Source organism: Heliconius melpomene, chromosome 1 (assembly GCF_056956725.1).
Source record: "Heliconius melpomene rosina isolate 202511_hmr_F chromosome 1, ASM5695672v1, whole genome shotgun sequence".
Classification (NCBI taxonomy): Eukaryota; Metazoa; Arthropoda; class Insecta; order Lepidoptera; family Nymphalidae; genus Heliconius; species Heliconius melpomene.
This window is the reverse complement of record NC_140389.1, coordinates 6,875,108-6,896,541: the sequence shown is the minus strand read 5'-3', so window position 1 is coordinate 6,896,541 and position 21,434 is coordinate 6,875,108. Positions and strand designations below refer to the sequence as shown.

Here is a 21,434-nt window from a genome sequence, read left to right as displayed (position 1 = left end):
GAAGACAAGACGCGGCTTTAGGATGAGCCACTAAATTTGTATAAGTGCTATTAAATTCAAAACGACCACCACTTCTCGAAAACACCGCCATGATGATCTTTATAATAAATCATGATGATTAAGTAATACAAATACTACTTGATAATGTTGCATTGGAAAATATAGTACCAGAAACATCGTTCTTTTTTGCATTAAGATATATAATGACAAATCACTTCGCAAATCTGAGTATATTTTCCGCTACTTCACTGTAAATAATAAATGCTGTAAATGTAAGAAAACCAAAATAGGATTTTATCATTGTGGACTTGAGCCTAAATTTTTTTGGAAATCAAACCATACCAATTAGGATGCTTTTTTTTACAAAATGTAGATATCCCAATTATAAAACTCTAAATAGAAATCAATATATAACATACATAAAAACCTACATGTAAAATATTTATAAATTTAATTTATTAAATTGATTGATAATAAAATTGATAATAAAAGCAACTATATTTTTATATTATTAACAAAAATAACATTATTACAGTAATTCAATCAATTCCCACTTTATATATTAACTTTTTAGATTTTTTACTAGCGTCATATAACATAGGACTGGTAGCGAAATCTCTTATTCAATACTGACTCTATGTAGAGCCGCAATGCTGTTATCCATTTATTACTGCCATCTACCAGAATTTCCTTAAACTATTTACTATGTAAGAGTCAGAGGACTAACTCTACAAGCAACTTATAGCGCCATCTATTGGGAGTATTTAATAAGATAGTAGAGTTTGGTAGATGTCGTTACTATACACGACTTGCCGCCCAATTTTCGAGACATTATTTGTTGAGCGGAAATCAACGCCGCGTTTTATTTTGTTACTAGAACCATGAATTGGAATTAATGCAATTCTTGATGTTTTAATAATATATAATTTTAAATTTCATTAAAAATATTTCTTATTATTTTATATTTATAAAAACGACATAATGTGTATTTTATTAACATTTACTGATACAAGCTTCATCGAAATAGCCAATTAATCAACATACAAATAAATAAACATAATTAATAATTTGAGTAAAAATTTAATTCTCGCGTATAGGGCAAAACGTGGCAATAAGTTTCTCCACCCAGTACTTTCGCATTATCTTTCAAATGAAAGAAACTAGAAGAAGGTCTTAAAACTAAAACAAACAAAATAATCATTGAAAGTACACAAAATAATAGAGGCCGTCGTGCTACAGGCACATACATACGACTGTAAACCCGACGGTTGCAGGTTCGATTTCTAGTAGAGGGTATGAAATATTTAATATTTTCAATTCTTCGCTCTGGCACTAGGCAAGATGTGGCGTTAAGTTCCACTAACACACGCAATGCCTTACGAATTCAGAGGAAAATAGGAAACAGAAGTGTCTTGATGGTAATTGAATGTCTTAACAAGTGTTCTCAATTTTCTTCTGCCTACCCTTCTACGATCAGGATACATCATGAAGCTAAAAAATAGAGTTCTGTAATAGCTACTTTAGTTTGAAACTGTATTTTTTTATATGGAATTTTTCCGTTCATGCCTTTGTTTGCTCTGATTATATTTGTAATTTCTTTTTATTTTTAAGAATTTTGTCAAGTTTTCCGCTATTGAGCGATTTGCCTGGTTGTCTTTGTGAGAAATAGTATGCTATTATATTTCAAAAGTATGTTGTTGACACATCACTATGTTGTTATAACACCTACCACCACCACAAAAAATACTAAGTTCTCTACTCTCTTAGCCAACCCCTCTACGGGAAGCGTGAGATGCGTGTTGCTAAAGAAAATGCCAAAAATACATTTCTACCTATATTCTTCTATGCCTATATGGAGAAAACTCGTCATGATCAGTATTTTCTTGGCAAGGATTGAGTAATAAATCTCAATAAACGTAAATAGATGCACAGCCTCACGGCGGACCGTTTGAAAACATAAAACTGAGGCTTAAAACCCGCAATAACAATAAGTTACAGCTTATGCCTTGTTTATAATTCACGATATTGTCAATTTTTTTTTTTTAATGTTAGGTTTTTTATTTTAATAAAACCATAGTGGCGCAATGGGGCAGTCTACGATGGTAAGCGTGATGACAGTGAATTCTTTCCTTTTATATAGATAATGATTGTGTTTAAAGAAATTCTATGTCTCCGTTTTGGTAGATAAACTTGGTAGATAATTTGGTAGGTATTTGATTCTATAAAATTGTGTCTATAAAATTGGGCGGAAAGTGGAGAAAGGAGTATCCTTTACTAGACCATGCAGTTGCAGTTGCAGTTGCATGCAGTTACGATATCCAACTTAACAGACAAATTTACAAACCAACAAAACACTCTAATGAATATACCTAAATATTACTTATCACCTAAGACAAGCCATTTATATACTCTATATAAAAAAATATGTTAAATAAAATCGTGTCGTACAGCTTAAACAATCGTTTTCCTCCGACGACAGTCGCGCGGTCGCTTTTTGTATTTCACATTATAGCTTTATAGGATCTTATTTTCATAAATATGGCGGCTTAAATACCCCCTTTATGTCGGCGGTGATTTACAAACACCCGTGTTACTGCAAGTTTACGAGAGTGAATAAATTCAGAAGCATTTATTTCAGTTTAGTTTTGATTTCGATTGCTGGGAAATCTTAAAGCGTTTTTTTAGTTTTTTCTCTAAAATTATTCGTACATAAATTTTAATTAATGGAAAAAAAAATTTTTATGGTTGGTCGTAGTTATTTTTTTAAATACACAATAGCTAAAGTGTGGTAGAAAATCTTAGAAATCGTACAAAAATTTCATATATTGAGATCCCAGGGCCCCCAGATCTACGTCATTTTAGCTGAAATTTTGAGGATTAATAACAGCTTACCTTTTTACCAGAGCGAAAATATCTCATTTTAGCAAAGCTGAAGTTTTGAAGATTAATAACATCTTGCCTCTTTGCCAGAACGAGGAAATATTTCATTCCCCTAACTGGGAATCGAATAGCAGCCGTCGCGTTTTCAGTCGCACGCTTTTGCCCTTGCGCTACGACGACATCAGCTTCTTAGTTGTATAAATAAAAACAATTTTTATTCACCCCTATTATTCCATATAACTCGGCTTATAAATTATCAAGATGAAACATGAATTATATTTCAATTTAAAGGGTTAAGACATTAATATTTTCATGCTTTTTTTTATTTTATTTTTATTTTTTATTTTACATAACTAAGAAATAAAATATTTCATTCCTCGTATGGGAATGGAACCCATAACTGAGGCCGGTCATCAATAATAAAATTTAATAATGTAATAATTTCTTAAAATACTATTTTATTTACAAATTGTATATCAATTTGTACCTTAATAAAAAAAATAGAATCTCCTTGGTGCATCGGGTCAGTATCTGACTGCAAACGCTAAGGTTGTGGTATTACTTATGGAAATTATTATATTTAAATCATTTTCAACTCCCCGCTCCAGAAAAAGTGCGGAGTTAAGTTCCGCCAATCAACACACAATGTATTTAATTAACGGAGTGTCTTGACACTGGGTTCTCTTTGCCTAAACTGTTATATACGAGATACATACAAGTATTCGGTATAATATAATAGTAACAAACAAATAAATACAAATGCAAAGTAGAATAGAATGAAATGTCGCCCTCGCCTCGATAATAACGCTCGTGTCACATCCTACGTGATATTTTACTGGTAAACTTGTCCGAAGATTTCTTTGGATAAAATCTATATTATTATATAAGAAATTATTTTATATTTTAATATTAATTTTTGTGTTTTTTTTTTTAATTTTGACATTCAGTTTTAATCACTGTAGTACTGTATTCAATGGTTTATAAACTGAGAATTTAAAATACCTAAAAAAGGATTTGGAGCCTATTTACTATTGTCAAACATTTTAGTACTATATGATTTACCGCTACATAGAAAATTTTATTTAAATTTTTAATATCTTATTTCAGAGAGTATTTTTTGTAAACATTTATTTGTTGCTAAGGTATTGGGTTAACTATATTATAAACCCAGTGTTGTGTAGCTTAATATTAATCAATTGCTATAATTATTAATTGTTAATATTTAGTCCAATAACAGGAAATGAAAATATTAAATATTTCATTCCTCCGGGGGGAAATCGAACCCACGTCCTAATAGGCATTTACAGTCCACACACGGTCTACATACATATGTATTTTACAAATATTTTGATATAAAATAATTTAATTATTCACTACATTAGAGTTATCTTAAGATCAATCTTCACATTCCATCATCATGTGTACCAGAATTCTCAACTCCTTTATGCCTCTATTGATGCGATATTTTTATATCCTCCGTTCAATACAAGACGCCCGCTTTGTGCGAGCTTTTCTGCTTTCTTATTCACTTATAATATACAAAGAAAGCAAATTTCCCATATACTCGCTATTCTGTACTGGATTGAAAACCTTTTGATAGTCACTGGTTTTTCTGTAAATGTGTAATACTCTGCATATAGCAGGAAAAGCAGAGAGAAGTGTTAAGACACTCCGGGTTAACATGTGCTATTGCGCCACTGGAAAAAATTAAGATGAGAATAAGCCTAAACTAAACAGGTAGATATTACGAAAGGAGGAGAATGGAGAGAAGCTACTATAATCGAAAATTGTTATGAATTGATCTGATCGTCATTTCCTAAAAAAATATATCAAAAATACTAGGCCTATGTTTTTATATTGTTGACGGCTTAACTCCTATAATGCCCTTTTTAAATATACATATTTTTTATAATTTATCTAATTAAAGCTAAAGTTAAAGATATAGTTAAGCTAAAGTGAAAGCTAATGATAGCTACGTTAGAGAGCTACGGCGTAGCACCTTTAATTTTGTTTAGCAGTTTGGTTTGTTTGTGATGAAGTTCCAAATTATTTGAGGCCAGTATTCTGCAGTAAGTAGGTAACGGAGTGTCTTAACAGTAGGTTCCCTCTGCCCACCCTGCTGTGTGCGAGATATAGCGTGAAACTGATTACAGTTATTTATAGATGTCACACAAAATGCAATACATAAATTATGATTAATAAATAATTAAAATTGATATCCTTATATCTTTCATGCTTATATATCTATATATATCTATCGTGGCGCAAGAGCCCTAGCTGTAGATTGTTGTTGTGTGCGGTAGATTGGGAGTTCGATTCCTACTCCAAGAGAAAAGGATATTTAATGGTTTTATTTCCTTGTTCTGGTAACGAGGCAAAACGCAGCGGTGAGTTCCACTTAACACGAAATGCTTCCAAAATTCGGGCAGTGGAAGTAGGTAGTGGGTCTTAACACGACGGAACGTAAAAAAGATTCAGTGGTAAAGATAATAAATATAAGTAATTCTTACGGAAGCCATAATGGCGCAGATATTCTTCCTGCGATTCGAAGATAAAATATCAGTGGGCATATTTTATATTCATAAGTATAGCTGATATTTCTCTAGTCTAGCTTAACTATAGGGAAAAAGCTAGTTAAATAAATATCCATACCTATATTATAAATTCGAAAGTAACTCTGTCTGTCTGTCTGTCTGTCTTTTACGCAATCAGGGCCAAACCGCTAATTTAATTGTGATAAAATACTAATATAGAGATACTTGAGGGTCTCGGGATGAACATAGGGATACTTTTTTTTCTCATATTTGTAATATTTTCGATATATACCCATATATTAAAATACTTATTAATTTGACATGCAATTTATTCCGCCATGTTAATAACAACCGTCGCGTTGCTAAGCAACGATTTGCAAAGTTTGTTGTTATAAAACGTCACCCAAAATGAGCTTGCTTAACGCATATCTCTATTGAAAACTGAAAATAATTTCATAAATATATTTAATAAATATTCGTATAGTTCAAGCGGGCGTAGCCGCGTTCGGGTCCACTAGTTATAATATAAATTAAAAATAATGTAATTTATCTACTATATAAATCTACATATATAAAATAAAACTTTACAGTTTCAATAAAAAATAATAAATACTGTAGTAGGTGTACGTCGAAATACGTGAGTAACGTAGTTTGTATAACAATGTTAGCACGTCAACCGTGACACCCTGAAAACACCAATTGCGTGCCAGTATCGTCGTTTCACTTAAAAATAGCTTAAATTGTAAAGCATTTTCACATGGTAGCTCGAACTTTTGTATCGATATATTATATGTTAACATATGTCTTCGGAGTGGATATTTTTTTTTTTAATTAATGTAAAAAATATTTTTTTCGCCAGAATGAAATGAATTATTTTCATTTTCTATTAACATATTGGGAATGAATGACACATACAGCTCAGGCGAGGCTAGACATGTTGCAAGAGCACAAACGTGCGACTGCAAAGGCGACAGCTTCTGGCTTCGATGGCGAGGTGAGGAATCTAGCGTGAAATATTTAATTCCCATGAGGAGAATTTAACCCCCAAACGTTGCGGTCACAGTCAGACGTTGTGCCGCTATGCCACAACGGTCTCAAATTACAAGTTTTAGACAATAATACTTGCTCTTTTGCTTTACATAAAAACTTGTTAAAGTAATATTTAAAAAAATACTTTTTTCTTTATTCTGACAATAACTAAATAAATTAACATAGCATAGCAAACATTAATTATTAACTATAATAAATGTTTAATTTTTTTAGATTCACGCTTTATCCCGGATACAAAGAGAGGCAAAGGGAATGTCTTATTAATTTCCGCTGTAACTCAACGCCATGCTTTATCCTGTTTTTTCACAGTGAGGAATTAATTAGCATTAGTTAATTTAGATGACTACAAAATGTCGTAACATGAAGCTGATCTGATAATAGAACCAGGACCATTGAGGAACTTTTCAGGGGTTGCCACTTGAGTCCAAGAAAATAATGTTTTTAGTTTTTTTTGTAAAATATACTTAAATAGTTACTTCAAATTACGGCAATGCCATATTTATTTTAGAATACCTCTTACAACGGCCATGGTCTCCCTTAGACTTGGTACAAACCTGGCTATTATAACTATAGTACACGTAAAACAATCCACTATGTCCATTCCACCGTGTTCTGCCACAATATCGTGTTATGTGCCATTTTGCCGCTCTGTTGCCTTGCCGCAAGCGGTATAACCATCAACCTTCCAAATAACAAACTATATTCAATCAAAAAACTACCTTATTTCAATGCATCAAAGTATATTTTACACTATTTTTCACTTGAAAATAAGGCATTTTGATATAGTTGCTTAATATATTGTCTATTATAAAGACATATTGAATATGAGTTTATATTTATTTATGTATGCTTTTAGTTTATAGACGAGACGTTCTGAAGGTGACACGAAAATCTATTTAATAAACCAAATTATCTTTATGTATTCTTGCCAGAGCAAGAAAATATAACTAAATAATTGCACCAAATCGGAATCGAACCCCTGACCATCAGATTAACAGTCAGACCCTGTCTCGCATCACAACGGCCTCAAATTAAATTTCTACCTTATTATTTCCAACTAACAAACTAAAACTAGAGGTATATAACCAATCCCTTTCACCCTTGAATGGACTGTCCATTAGTAACTAAGGGATGATTGTTTGAAGGCTTCATGCTAATTCATATTCATATTTGGAACCGCAGCCATTCTACACTGATTGCCTTATTTTGTTCACAATACCTTATGAATGTATGGGGACAAGTATAATTATACAAAATAAAATATTATGTGGTCGTCGTTGCTCAGTGAAACGTCGCCTGGCTGTAAAAGCGATGTTTGTGGGTTCTACGCTTATTTAAAGCAATTATTTATTTAATTGTTTACCATTTTGCGTTCTTGTAGGTGGCGTTGAGTCCCGCCACTCAACACACAATGGTTTTAAAATGGTAGAAATCGGAATCGGTATCTTAACATTATAAGTCTCTCTCTCCACTCCACTATGAGAAAAAACGTGATGAATGCTACGATTATGTATTCGAATCCAACTAAAGGACGTTATATCTAAACTTACATATATCGTCGGTACATCTCTGGTATGACTTGCTACTTAAGAGTATATAGTTGAAAAGTAGAGAGTTACCTAAATGGCTATTTAGTGACGAGGTTATTTTTGTTTACAAGACAGTGGGAACGAGAAAAAAATAAATACTCATTTTATTGTATGACTAGTATACAATTGTTGTTATATAACAAATTGTGCTTAAGATAGTAAACTATCAAAATTATCTACATTTATTTATTTATAAAATCTTACAAAAACATACCTAATTATTGTTATTTTTCAAGCAACCATTAAATAAAATTAAAAGATATATAGACTGTATACTTTTCTTCCCAATTAAGAGTATGAATTGAATTGAAATGAAACATTTTATATCTTTGTAACAATAATAAATAAATACAAGACAAATCGCGGTGTTGACTTCCGCCATTCAACTGGTAATGTCTCGAAAATTAAGGTTAATTAGGTTTGTTCTTTCTAACCTGGTATATACGAGATAGAATATTTAACTAAAAAAGATATTTACCATTATGTTTATCTACGCATAATTGAAAAAAAGACATCTATACATACCTTACATGTAAATATACAAACAAATAAAATACCTACAAAATAAACACCCACAAAATCGAACCCCAATTAAGCTTCATACAATCAAAAGATGCGGTTTAAAAAAGAAATTTAATCTCTCTAATAAACATGCTAACAAGACCACGCAACACCTGTTGTATTAAGCGAGACGTTTACTAAACGAGACGCTTTCTGGACCAATCAGAGGCCAGCGGCCGCCCATGCTCGCATCTGATTGGCTGTAGCTAAAGGGAGAGGGGTGGCGGTGTAGGGAGGGGGAGAGCACGGTCTAAGCGTTAACGTGACACTGTCAAGAAAACCGCCGCAACGAGCTTTCGCGAGCTTTTCACTTGCGCGCGCGAACACGACTTTTGGGTTTTTGTCATAAAAAATATTAATTTTATTTTGTTTATTATACATTTTTATGTTAATTAAATAACATTTATAAAGTGTCAAATTGAATCTTTATTTATAAACTGAGTATTACAGAATAATTAAATAGAGACAATGTTAAATTTGAGTGATAGAAAACAAAAATAAATTAAATTAAATATATTAATTTTGAATTTTAATTGACTATATAAGTAAATATGTCACTGGGTAAACAACCGTCTGACCATATAAAGAGGCCCATGAACGCTTTCATGGTATGGTCTAGAGGTCAACGGCGGAAAATGGCACAAGATAACCCGAAAATGCATAATTCAGAAATATCTAAGCGTCTTGGCGCTGAGTGGAAGTTACTTACCGAGATGGAGAAGCGACCGTTTATTGATGAAGCGAAGCGATTAAGGTTAGTTGATGGTACATATTAAATAAGTTACACCTACAGGTCCAACTGGTTTAAACTTATACAAATTTTATTTTCTAGAACTACTTATAAGAAGACACGTAGTGTTAGCACTTTCTTAAAAATAAATTAAAATATTGCAAATGGGGAGGGGTACCCACCAAGTAGTTTTTCTATATTTTTAATATGTTTAGTGTTATTCCACACTAAGGAAAGAAATACACTTTACTTGAACGGTTTCCAAGAGACGCAGGTTCAAATACCGTTACGTTCAAGTTTTATACGTTTGTAAAAAGTATAATTTTTCTAGTTAGGTACTTTTCTAGGTAGTATACACTAGTCATGGCTTGTAACTCTGATTGCATGGATTTTTTTTAAATGTAAAATAGACAATCTTCTTTTTGTACCTTTCCGCAAGGAATTTCGGAATTTCGGCTACCCTACACTCCCTCCTAGCCTATCTTACTCACATACCATATTTTGACTATCTAAATCTAGTAGGTTTAGGTTTGTGCATTGTTTGTCTCACTCACTGAGAAACGGAAGATTTTTATATATAATATTAACACAAAGTACCTAAACAAAATAAGCTATTCATTTAAAATGATCTTATTGACTTTATATATATTATTATGTTGTTGTACTCCAGTACTCCTCCAGAATTCGGCCCTGGGGCCAACCCTGAGAAACGGAGTGTCTTAACACTAGGTTCCCTTTACCTACCCTGCTGTGTGCGGGATACAGCGCATTTGTTAATGCTCTCTCACTAACGATATGTAAAGATTTGAACAAAGCTCTCTTACTTTATTTTAATTGATTTTCATCTAAAATAATCATACAATTAATCTCATAACCCTAATCCCTGGAGTGTTGTAATAAAAGGGATCACGACCCCTAACGTGACTTGTTTTCACTTCCTATTTAAGGTATCTGTATGATATTTAAATAGTCATGTCATTTTAATAGAGTATACTTATATTTTTTAGAAAATTAGCCAATTCGAAGGTAAAAAAATGGTAAAAAAAAATTATAATGCCTTAGCTTTAAAATACTACCGTAAACCTATATACGAGTATTATAAGGTTCTCTCTAAAGTGTGATAATTATTTTTAATATATACCTATTACTATGTATTTCAAATATATTATACGGCTATAGAACTAGATAGATTGTCCTTATTTTACTTTATACAAGTCTAAACTTTTACTAACATCTTTCTCTACGTATCTCATGAGCCAATACTCTTATAAACATAATAATGAATTTAACAATAAGCACTTTTTAACCGAATGCGGCCGAAGCGAGGTGAGAGATGATTAGTTTTTAGGGCGTATGTTTGTTCTTTTGTAGTCTTGTAACTGTTAAACCAGTTAACCGATTTCCATAAATGTTAGGTCGTTCGATTGGACTTGATCGCACGAGTATTCCTGAATATAATTATTTAATTTATGCAATGCAATTAATAATGTGTATTTTTAAAATAGAGAACGGAGTTTTTTAACACTAGATTGCCTCTATCAACCTTGCAATGTACGGAATACAGCTTTGTATAGGTAGCTTATTTATGTATTAATAAATACAATTTAAGTAAAAAAACACTTTTGAATTGTTATAAAAATAACAAATTGAAGCCAGTCGTGGCGTAGAGACACAAGCGTGTCATTGTCAACGCAACAGGTTATGGGTTCGATTCCCATTCTAAAAAATAAAATATTTAATATTTTTATTTCCTCGCTCTGGCACCAGGGCAAATGCAATTTTCCTCACGCAATGACTCCAGAATTTAGTGGAACCTAGGGAACGAAAATGTCGTAATAGAAACGGAGTGTCTTAACACTGGGTTCCTAAGTATCCTTTGCGTACTCTGCTACATGTGGGACCACACTCTACCCCACCCCACTAAATAAATTATAAAACAAACGACAATAAAAAGCTTCACAAACAGATTAAACACAATTCTACGAGAAAAAAAGAAAAATAAACACAACCACTCAGGTTTTATATTTAATCAAATCCTTTATAAGCATTTTAATTTCTTATCAGAACCAACAGACAAATGAAAATAAAGCACCTGTTACTTATCAGTTATCAGTGAAAGAAAAAGTGGTTGGATTAGTTAGCTACGGTGTCTGGGTTATGAGATGAACGGAACAAGGCAAATACGCGGACGGATGTTCCCTTATCTTAGTTTAATGTTTGATTTGGTTGTATAATTAAAATTGTTTTTTTTGCTGGTTAAATAGTAAAATTAGTGTAGAATAAAAATATCAAAGAAATTAAATTATGGGATTATAGGGAGCATGCTTGGTCTAATTGTAAATATAATGTTTGTTGTTTCCATCCTCACTAGGAGGAATGAATTATTATGTTTTTTCTGTTTTGGCAAGCGTGGTGATGAGTTCCTCCATTCTATTCGCGATTTATTGAATTCGGGCAACAGCACAAATCGGAATATCTTGTCACTAAGCTCACTCTGCCTACTATTTATTAAAGATTTGATTAACAGAGTACCTTTTTGAGATATTTTTTTATGAATGTCATTTTATTAAATTTTTTTATAACACTACTATTTAAGTATTTCATACTCTCAACTCAATGGATAGATACCAGTATTAAAATTTCTACAATTCAATCCATTAACAAACATTAACGATTCACTCTCGGGGAGTTAATTATTAAATATTATTATTTCTTCGCTGGCGGCAAGGCAAAGCGCGGCGTTAAGTGGGGCGAAAATAGAGAACGAAAGTATCTAAATGTGAATAACACTAGGTTTTCAGGTTGCCTCTGCCTACCTTCTTACGTTCGGGATACCTACAGCATGAAAAATCTAAATTAATTATTGATATTCCAAAATATTGTTTTATTATGCGGCAATTTTAACAATTCCTTGTTTTATAACAAAGAAAAGCTACAAGAACTTTATAATGCGACACTGTATTTGAATTTGGTGATAATGTTCAAAGCCTATAGGGTACTTACCGTGGACCTACAGTTATGAATTTTAGGACGAAGTGAGAACTTATAATACCTACTTATAAAAAAAAATCCGAAGAGGAAAAATTCATTGCTCTTTTGAAAACATAAAAAAAAATATTGATGATGATGATGATGCTGCATATTAACAATGAGGCTAATGTCATGGTTCGTTTCTTTTTGCTTTGCCTTGTTACCAAAGCGAAATTAAAATATTAATAAATAATACCTTAATCCCACGAGTGGGTATCGAACCCACAATCCCACAACCGCACAGCGCCGCCTCAACATCAAGATTTGGTCGGACATATCCCTTTCAATATGAGAGACGAGACAAAATGAATAAATCTATATACTCGTAAGAGTACCAACATTTAAACGTCCTAATTGCGTACCCTCATAACAAATCAATCCAAAAAGATCCCGAAGACAATTATCTGGTCGCATTGTAATAATATCTAGCATTGTTGGGGCGAGGCGTTATCGGGGCGCGCCAGGGCTATAAAAACAAGCTTATGCCTCCAGTCTAGCTCTTTGTAAAAGATATCCGGATATACGCGCGCTTGCGTTTACGTTTGCGTTTGTGTTGGTGCTTGGTGCTTGGAATGTGGGTAGTTTTAATATTTGAATTTGGCTTTTGACCTATTTTTTTTGGATAGTTAGGTATTTTTTTTTTGATTTAGGGTTTTAAATATTAACATTATTTCAGGCCAGGAGGCTAGTTGTGGCGCAGTGGCAGAACTGTGTGATTGTAAACGCGACTGGCTGTGGATTCGATCCCCACTCGAGGAAATGAAATATTTTCATTTCTTCACTCGGGTGTCGAGGCGCGGCGTTGATATCCGCCACGTAACACGCTATGCCTCTAAAATTCGGCGGAAAATGGGGGACGGAGTGTCTTAACAATATGCTTCTTCTGCCTACCCTGTTGTGTGCGGGATAAAGCGTGAAGCTGATTTATTTATTTATTTTACTTTTTAAATAATATCATGACATATCAATATCATTGTCGCGTTATAAGTATCGAGCTGAATACACATAAACATAAACTAAGTGACAGATCACTAGTTTTTCATTTATTTTAAGTACCTACTTCTTAAACTATGGAGATGTGTGAAAAGCGTGTTTGAAAAGCCAGCGTTAAGTACTGTATATTGATAACGAGAGAAGAGAAAATAGATATATGCGGGATATAGCGTAAAGCTAATAAAAAAAAACTTTTGAAGTAAATACCTACAAACCAGTTAGTTTTTCTTTAGACACCCTTCACAATAGTTTTCTTTAGACAGCGCCACAATCGAATAATAGCTTCAGGCGGTCACAAGTTAATTTGGCGATAGTGTTTACTTCTCTTAATAGAACCTATTGACTTTAGTGCGTTATTATCTTTTGAAGTATATGCACTTAAGTATATTCACAAATTAAATATATTTTTAATTCAATTATTTCTTGGGTTCATACTGTATCGCGCACATAGCGTGGTAGGTAGAGAGAACATAGTGTCTTGAACACTATTTCGAGACATTGCGTATTTAGTGGCAATACTCAACGCCACGCTTTGTCTTGTTACTTAAATGAGACATTCCTCACACATTTGTCGATCTTATTAGCTTTTACCCCGACCAAAGGTTTATAGTAAGTAGCTAGGTGCATCCAGAATTTAATTTCGACTCGTTCGAGTTCCGTCAGTTAACATTCAATACCTCCAGAATTTGGCGGAAAGTGAGGATCAGAGTGTTTTAACACTAACTCTCTGCGTACCTGCTATGAGCGGGATACATCATGACACTTAAAAAAAAAGCTTCAAGCGACATAAAACAATTATTATATACAAAAGTCACAATACAAACCACTTAAAACCCAGCTCATTCCCCATAATTGTCGATCTTATTATCTTCCACCCTGGACAATGGCCCCAGTAAGCAGCTAGGGGCGTCCAGAACTTAATTTCGACGTGTTGATACTTCACTATCGGTCAACACTCGCACAATACGAGTATAACGTAAGGCGCGGTGTGTTTATTCACTCACTCATTTTTTATCGTATATTTGATCGATATGTGGCCGCAAACACCGTCTTCGTTTTATCTATGAAATTTGTCCGGATAAATGTTAATGTAAATAATGTTTTGTAATGTGGATGTTTAATTTTGTTATAGATATCTATTATATATATCTATATTTTATTGTAGTTTTTAGGTTTTAACTGCGAATTCAGCCACGTGGTTACATGGATATAATAAAAAGATTTTATATTATATCGTATCATATGATATAAGGGAACCTATTTTCCTCGATAAGTGGGGAGTTTAACACAATAAGAACTTTTCAATTTCCAGTAGTTTTAGACTTTAGCGCAATCAAAAGGCATGCACAAATGTGCATCGATTTTCAATATTTTATATGAAATTCAAAACCTATAGGGTACTCCCGGTGAGGCTATAGTTATGATATTTCACACAAAACGAGAACTGACAATACAAATAAACAAACAAAAATACAGATTCACATTTGTAGTTCTTTTTTATAATTATTATTGTTGATAGGCAAGCATTTGTCCGCTATCTTACCTGGTGGTAAGTGACGATGCGAACGAAGGTGGAGCATGCTTGCCTAGATCATTTCATACAAAATAGATACATAAGCTCACAAACTGAAATATGTCAACTTTATGTGCAGCGTAATCAAAAGCTATAGAGTATTTCCCGTAGACTTACAACTAAGAAATTTGGTTAACGAAAACTAGAAAATACTGATAAAAACTATTGCAAACTTATAATTGTATTTTATTATCATCTCATATAAACTGAATGCATACGCCCGCAAACTTAAGTTTATCGACTTTTATTAGTTGTACATACTTCCCCTTACGAAATCGACACGGAACCCTAGATGGGTGAACTCGACTCGTACTGCACTTGTTAATAAATAAAATCAATTAATATTTTAAATAGAATATAATATATCAAAATTTATTTAACTATGTATCGATATCATTTTATTTTTTAACAGAACAAAAAAAATAATTTCTAAATAAGTACCGGATACGCAAAGTAGATACATTGGCTTCAAATACAAACCAAACACAATTCACCTCTAAAAAACCTCTAATAAAACCAATATGTACCAACAATATCAACAAACAGACCTTTCATATCGAGAATCGTATCGCGTCGTTTACTTAACTCGATTAAGTCGTCGTTCATAAAAAAATATTGATAAAATTATCTTCACGCATCTCTGGACTTTTGCGTTGTATCTAAAGACAATTTAGTGATGAGTCACTCTATTCTACTCTTCACGCGTTCACGCGTTTTGTTGCGGAATAAAGGAAGGCAGAGGTAAGCTAGTGTTAAGGCATTCCGTTCCAATTAAGACTTTTCCATTCTCTACTCTCAACCGAATTCTTGAGACATTGTGTATTAAGTGGAGGAATTTAACGCAGTGTTTTGCCTCATTGCCAGTGGGAGAAAAATGAAAATATTAAATAAGAACTAAATTGAATTTAATTATAATCATTATTCCGACTAAAAATTGAACCAATAATCGTCGCGTATACGAGACAGCCGATGTCACACTACGCATTTAAAAATTTAAACACCATTATAACAACAACCTTTTCAAGTCTTTTTAACTTTGAAAGTTCAATTTAATAAGACATCCACAATCTCTTTTTTTGTTTTAACTTACAGTCTAGACTATGTGTTGCTAGATCAATAAATCGAAATATCACTTCCGGTACTGCTACTATACGAGTATATTACTAATAATAGTCTGTCGGTACGATTGCAATAGGTCAATATCTAAGTATTAGACTAATTAACTTCCTCTAGAGATGAGAGGTTCCATTTCCAGTATTATAAAGTAATCTATGGTAAATGGTAGATTCGTAACTTTAAAACTCATATCCTAAGCCACGAAAAGTCCAAAAAATAGATAATAAAAGGAAGATATGTTTTTTTCTCAATATTCTGTTTTCGTTATCGTCTTTATTTGTCAGCAAACAGTAATGAAAGAATTGATAGTGGCGGTCATCGAACCCAATTTTTTTTTGTTAAACTATAGAACGTTTATACAGTGATATTGATATACGCTTCTTGCATTTGTGAATGAAGAATATTATAACACTTAAAAAAAAAAGTTTCGACTTGCATCTTATTTATTGATTTAAATTATTTTTCTGTATTAAATGTGGTTAATGAACTTCCAATAAGCTTATTTATTTATTTAGCTATAAGCTTCCTTCTATACTCTCCGCTCAACTTACATCACATTAGTTAAGGCGGAACTAAACGCTACACCTTGTCCACTAAAACGGATAAATAGCGCCACTCAATCCGCTATGTTCGAACTTGGACGGAAGTTAAAAAAAGGAGAATCTTAATTTGCTTCTCTTTACTACCCTTCCATGAAAAATACAACTCTAAACTCGACACCGACTAACAGTTTTTGTTAAACATATCTTCTACTTTGAATTGCTATTCCCTTTTCGACTCTACTTCTCTGTATTAACATATAATTAATATTTTTTTCGCATATTAAGTATATTAAATATATGCATTTATAATACAAATCCAAACCAGTACGGGAGCTCGATCAGCAAACAACGTTCAAAAACCTCATACGAACTATCATCCCTTGGTCCATTCGAATAATTACAATCGACTCGCTGACAATCGCGATTCTATCACAAAGCTGGCATAATCGGACGCTCTGTCGACTGTTGCTGGACGCGAAATGGCTTAAATCACTCGAAATACATACAATATTGAGCTATAATAGCATAGGTTAAGGTTTAAAACAGGTTGTGATGTTTCGGTGATATATACAGTGTGAGAATAACAATCGATTGTGACGGGTACAATGCAATAATCCGCGCATTGTTGGATTGACATTGTTGTTTTAAGGGCGGCGGCGCTCGCGACAATTGTACGCTTTATTGCATAAATAATAATGTTATTTTGCCCAGTCAAGTTTCATTGTGGTACTCTGGTGCTAAACTTATTCATAAATGCTATTACAATACGAATGAAAGTATTGTATGGTATACAAATTGAGATGTAGTTACGCGTTTTTGGTTCATCTTAGTATTCGGTATTTTTTTATATTTTTTAAATTTTACAGCGTATCTTTATTATTATCGTTTGGCGCTTCGTTCTCTTTGATTACCAATATACTCGTAGCGTGAAGCTAAGTTATATTCAGATATTTTCCTGTATTTTTAAAAGTAAACAAATAGACTACATTCTACAACTTTTCGACTTTTCAATTTAAAAGAAATTATAAAATAAGTAGCGGAACAATTTACATGAATAATCACAGCCGGGTTACACAGCTAGAGGGAACCTATTGTTAAGACATTCTGTTTCCTATTTTTCGCCAAATTCTGTAATAATAAAAATTCTCACAACTTTGGTGTCAATCAAAATCATAATGTTTTATACCTTACCTTTTACTCTTTCATCCAGAGCTCTGCACATGAAAGAACATCCAGACTACAAATACAGGCCGCGGCGGAAACCAAAAGCTCTAATCAAGAAGGAACCTAAGTTCAGTTTCAACATATCCGGTCTAATGGCGCCAGTTCCGAGGCTGGTAGCGCCGTTACCGCAACCAGTACCACAACTGCCGATCCCACACCACATGTTAGCTGACAAACCCGATTTAGGAAGAGCTCTGTTCCCGCCGATACCATATCCATTTTACCCTTTCAAGATACCGTCTGACGACGGAAAATTGGCAGCTGAACTTGCTCATTTACAGGTGCGTAAGATATCTGTTGTATTCATTATTAATAAATAAAAAACAATTGTTTAAAAGACTTGTGGAAACATTTAATCTATATATGTATATATAAAATCGAAAGGTCACTCACTCATCACGAAATCTCAGAAACTACAAGTGCTAGGAATCTGAAATTTTGCATAGGAGTTACTTATAGGACGTAGGTGCTCGCTAAGACGGGAATTTGTAATATTCGACTTCTAAGGGGTTGTTTTTGGGGTTGAAAGTTTGTATAAAACTTCGTTACTAATGACATTTGTCTTTGTCATTCGTTACTAAATGCTAGGAGTCTCAAATTTTGCATAGACGTCACTAGGACGTAGCCATGGAGACAGAAATTAATAATAACATAGTTCACGTGGTGAAACCGCGAGCGGGCCGCTAGTTTTTTATATATTTAACTGTATTTTTTTATAAATACGACAATTTTACACATAAAAATAATATTTATGAATTTTAAGTATTTCCGTATGCTATTGTTTGAAGTCGGTTTGTTTTTTATTAAAAAATAATTAATATTAAACAATTGTAATGTTAACTACTAACTACTAACCTATCTAATCTTTATAATTATCTAACCTTTAATTTAAGTCTCATCTTTGATACAAGTTAAGAATACAAGGATTGTAAAGTAAAAAATCTTTAACTTGAACAAATTTACAAAAGAATGTATACAAATTTTACACTTACATTTCATCTACAGGCCCTTTACGGCGGTGCGCTCTACAGTTCAGCATTGTACAACAGCGCCTTATCACCATGTGGTTGTCCCCCACGACGGTCACCATCACCACCGCCAGATGTCAAGCGTCCCGTGGCCTACGTCCTCATGAAGAGTGATGAGGAACCTCCTCAGCATGTCATATGAAGGCCGGTACCGCTCCCGGCGCGGCCCTATCCGCACTGGGAGCAGCCGTCCACGTCAACTGAACGGGATAGTACCCCGGATAGTATATGAGACTGAGTGATATTTGTTATAATGTTGTTTTTTATATAGTGTTATAGTGTCGTTTTTTTATTTTTTTTTATTTAGCAGTGATTTTGTAGAGTTTTCGGGTCGCATGCTTAAGCTAATAAGAATCAGTTTTGAATATGATGACTTAATGATTTTTTTAATGATAAAAACCATCTTCATATTTGTATATGTATATGTTTATATTATAAAATTATATAAAATATAATAATTTCCCTCGTAATAACAATTAGAAAATGAATTATAATGTAAATAATAATTAATATTAGAAAATTCTCATACGATTAAAAGATAGTCTTCCTTTCAAAAACTGTTAGTTATTATAACCTTATTTCGCCATGCTCATTAAATAAACATCAGATACCATAACCATCACTTAAGTCTAATATTTCTCTCTACTATCCCCTTAACGATTATTTAAAACGTTATTTTTACCTTCACACTGCAGAACCAGGAATCTTAGTGTTAAGACACTCTATTCCCAATGGGGCACTTCCGTTCCCCACTTCCCACTGAAAACGTTATCATTATTAAATAATATTATTGTAATATAATTGTAAATACAATCGATATCTATTTGTAACATAGTCCTGTGCAATTCCAGCAACTAGTGCAATGTAAATTCTTGAGGTAACTCGAATAGATAACATATCATAGTTTTATCAAAACTTAGAAACCGATTAGTTAGGGGAAAATTATTGTTGTCAATTTTGAAAAATTTTCGGTTCAGCTTCTTAGGTTAATGCGCTAACTCTCTTTACCTTTGGGGAAAAGGATACTACATGGGAGGATTCACCCCATAGTGTCGATCACGGTTTGTCCTCGGTCCGATCCCATATTCTGCTATGAAAAATATCCTCATATTGAAGATTGGACTGGATTGGAACTCTCAATTTCCAGTATAAGTCCAGTCCAGGTCCAGGAGAGAAATTCTTATATTCGTGATTGGACTGGAATTTGAGTGGAACAAGAACGAATAGTGACTGGCAATATAGTGGTGAATCATCCCTAATAGTCACATCATAATTGCACCAAATGAGAGGTTTGGAGTAAGCAGCTCAAAACATTATGCTGAGGAATTGTAGTTTTTTGGGACAGAGTGAATTCCTTTTTTTTTTAACTTGTGTTCATCACTTTTTTTTTGCTTGGGTTTAACTGTCTTTCATAAATTAAATATTTTTTTTAATTATACTTAAATCAACAAAGCAATTGAAAAGCAGTATTTGTTTGAATATCAATCAACTGAAAGCCTATTGACAGTTTTTTTTTTCTTGAGAAATTCCCTCTACATCCCCGTCCCATTTAATTTAATAATAATTATTTTTATATATTCATTTGTTAATTATTTTTGTTACAATTAATATTAATTCTTAAGAACAAGATTTTGTAAAAAATATATTATTTTCAGTATAAAGTTGATATTGATGAGTTGTAGTATTTTGTTTTGCAATTTTTTTAATTGTTCTTTACAAGAGAGCATAGTATGACAAGATAAAATAAGCATTTATCATTATTTCTTAGTTTTAATTTGATATAGTTATTTTTTTAAATTAATAGAAAAAATGCCTTATTGCAAAAATAATATTACTTTTCGAAGTACTGTGTTAAATATACATCCGTTCTGTTAACGTATTAAGTCAATTTAAATTTGAAAATTCAAATGTGAAAGATTTTATTCTCCCCTCTTTCTCTTTGTTTCTTCGCCTATAGCAGGAAAGGCAGAGACAACCCAGTTTCAAGACATTATATTATTTGCTTGCTTTAAACATTACGTGTTGAGTGGCGGAAATCTACGCTGCGGCTTGTCTTCCAAAAGAAAGTGAATAATTGGGTTCCAGTACGACTTGATCCTACTATAAACACAAGCTTCCTTTTCTTCTTTCCTTCTTATTATTAAACATAATGAGAATATTTACATAAAATTAAAATAATATCTTATACACTTACTTAAATACAGTTTCGTTATAATTAAAACAAGTTATTATTATGTTTATGTTGTTTCAACCCATTTTTTTATTATGAAATTTGTATAATAGTTAATAATAAGTTTGTTTATAGGATTCTAAGATTGGTTTTTGTTATTCTTTATTGTTAGCGAGAGTTTGTACTGGCTCAATATAAAGAAACTCTATTTGGAGTTAAATTAAGCGCCATGTTTTAAGTTTTATACTTTTTGTACCAAATTTTAAGTTTTGATTAAAAGATTATTATCACATGTTGTTTTTTTGTCTCTTTTAATAATCACAACTTATTGTTATTATAATATAAATAAATTATTTACTTGAAATAAAAGTGTTGAGACACTTCCTCTCTTAGCATGAGCGTGAAGCTCAATTT

General features: G+C 32.6%; 1 protein-coding gene across 1 annotated transcript; it reads left to right on the top strand.

The window, feature by feature from the left end:
• Positions 1-8,886: 8,886 nt before the first annotated feature.
• On the top strand, positions 8,887-19,247 carry LOC146541131 (transcription factor SOX-14-like). The gene is made up of 3 exons (XM_085189399.1): positions 8,887-9,368; positions 17,809-18,103; positions 18,828-19,247. Exons 1-3 carry the CDS (start codon positions 9,166-9,168, stop codon positions 18,990-18,992), a joined length of 663 nt encoding a protein of 220 aa, XP_085045525.1. The 5' UTR covers positions 8,887-9,165; the 3' UTR covers positions 18,993-19,247.
• The last annotated feature ends 2,187 nt before the right edge of the window (positions 19,248-21,434 follow it).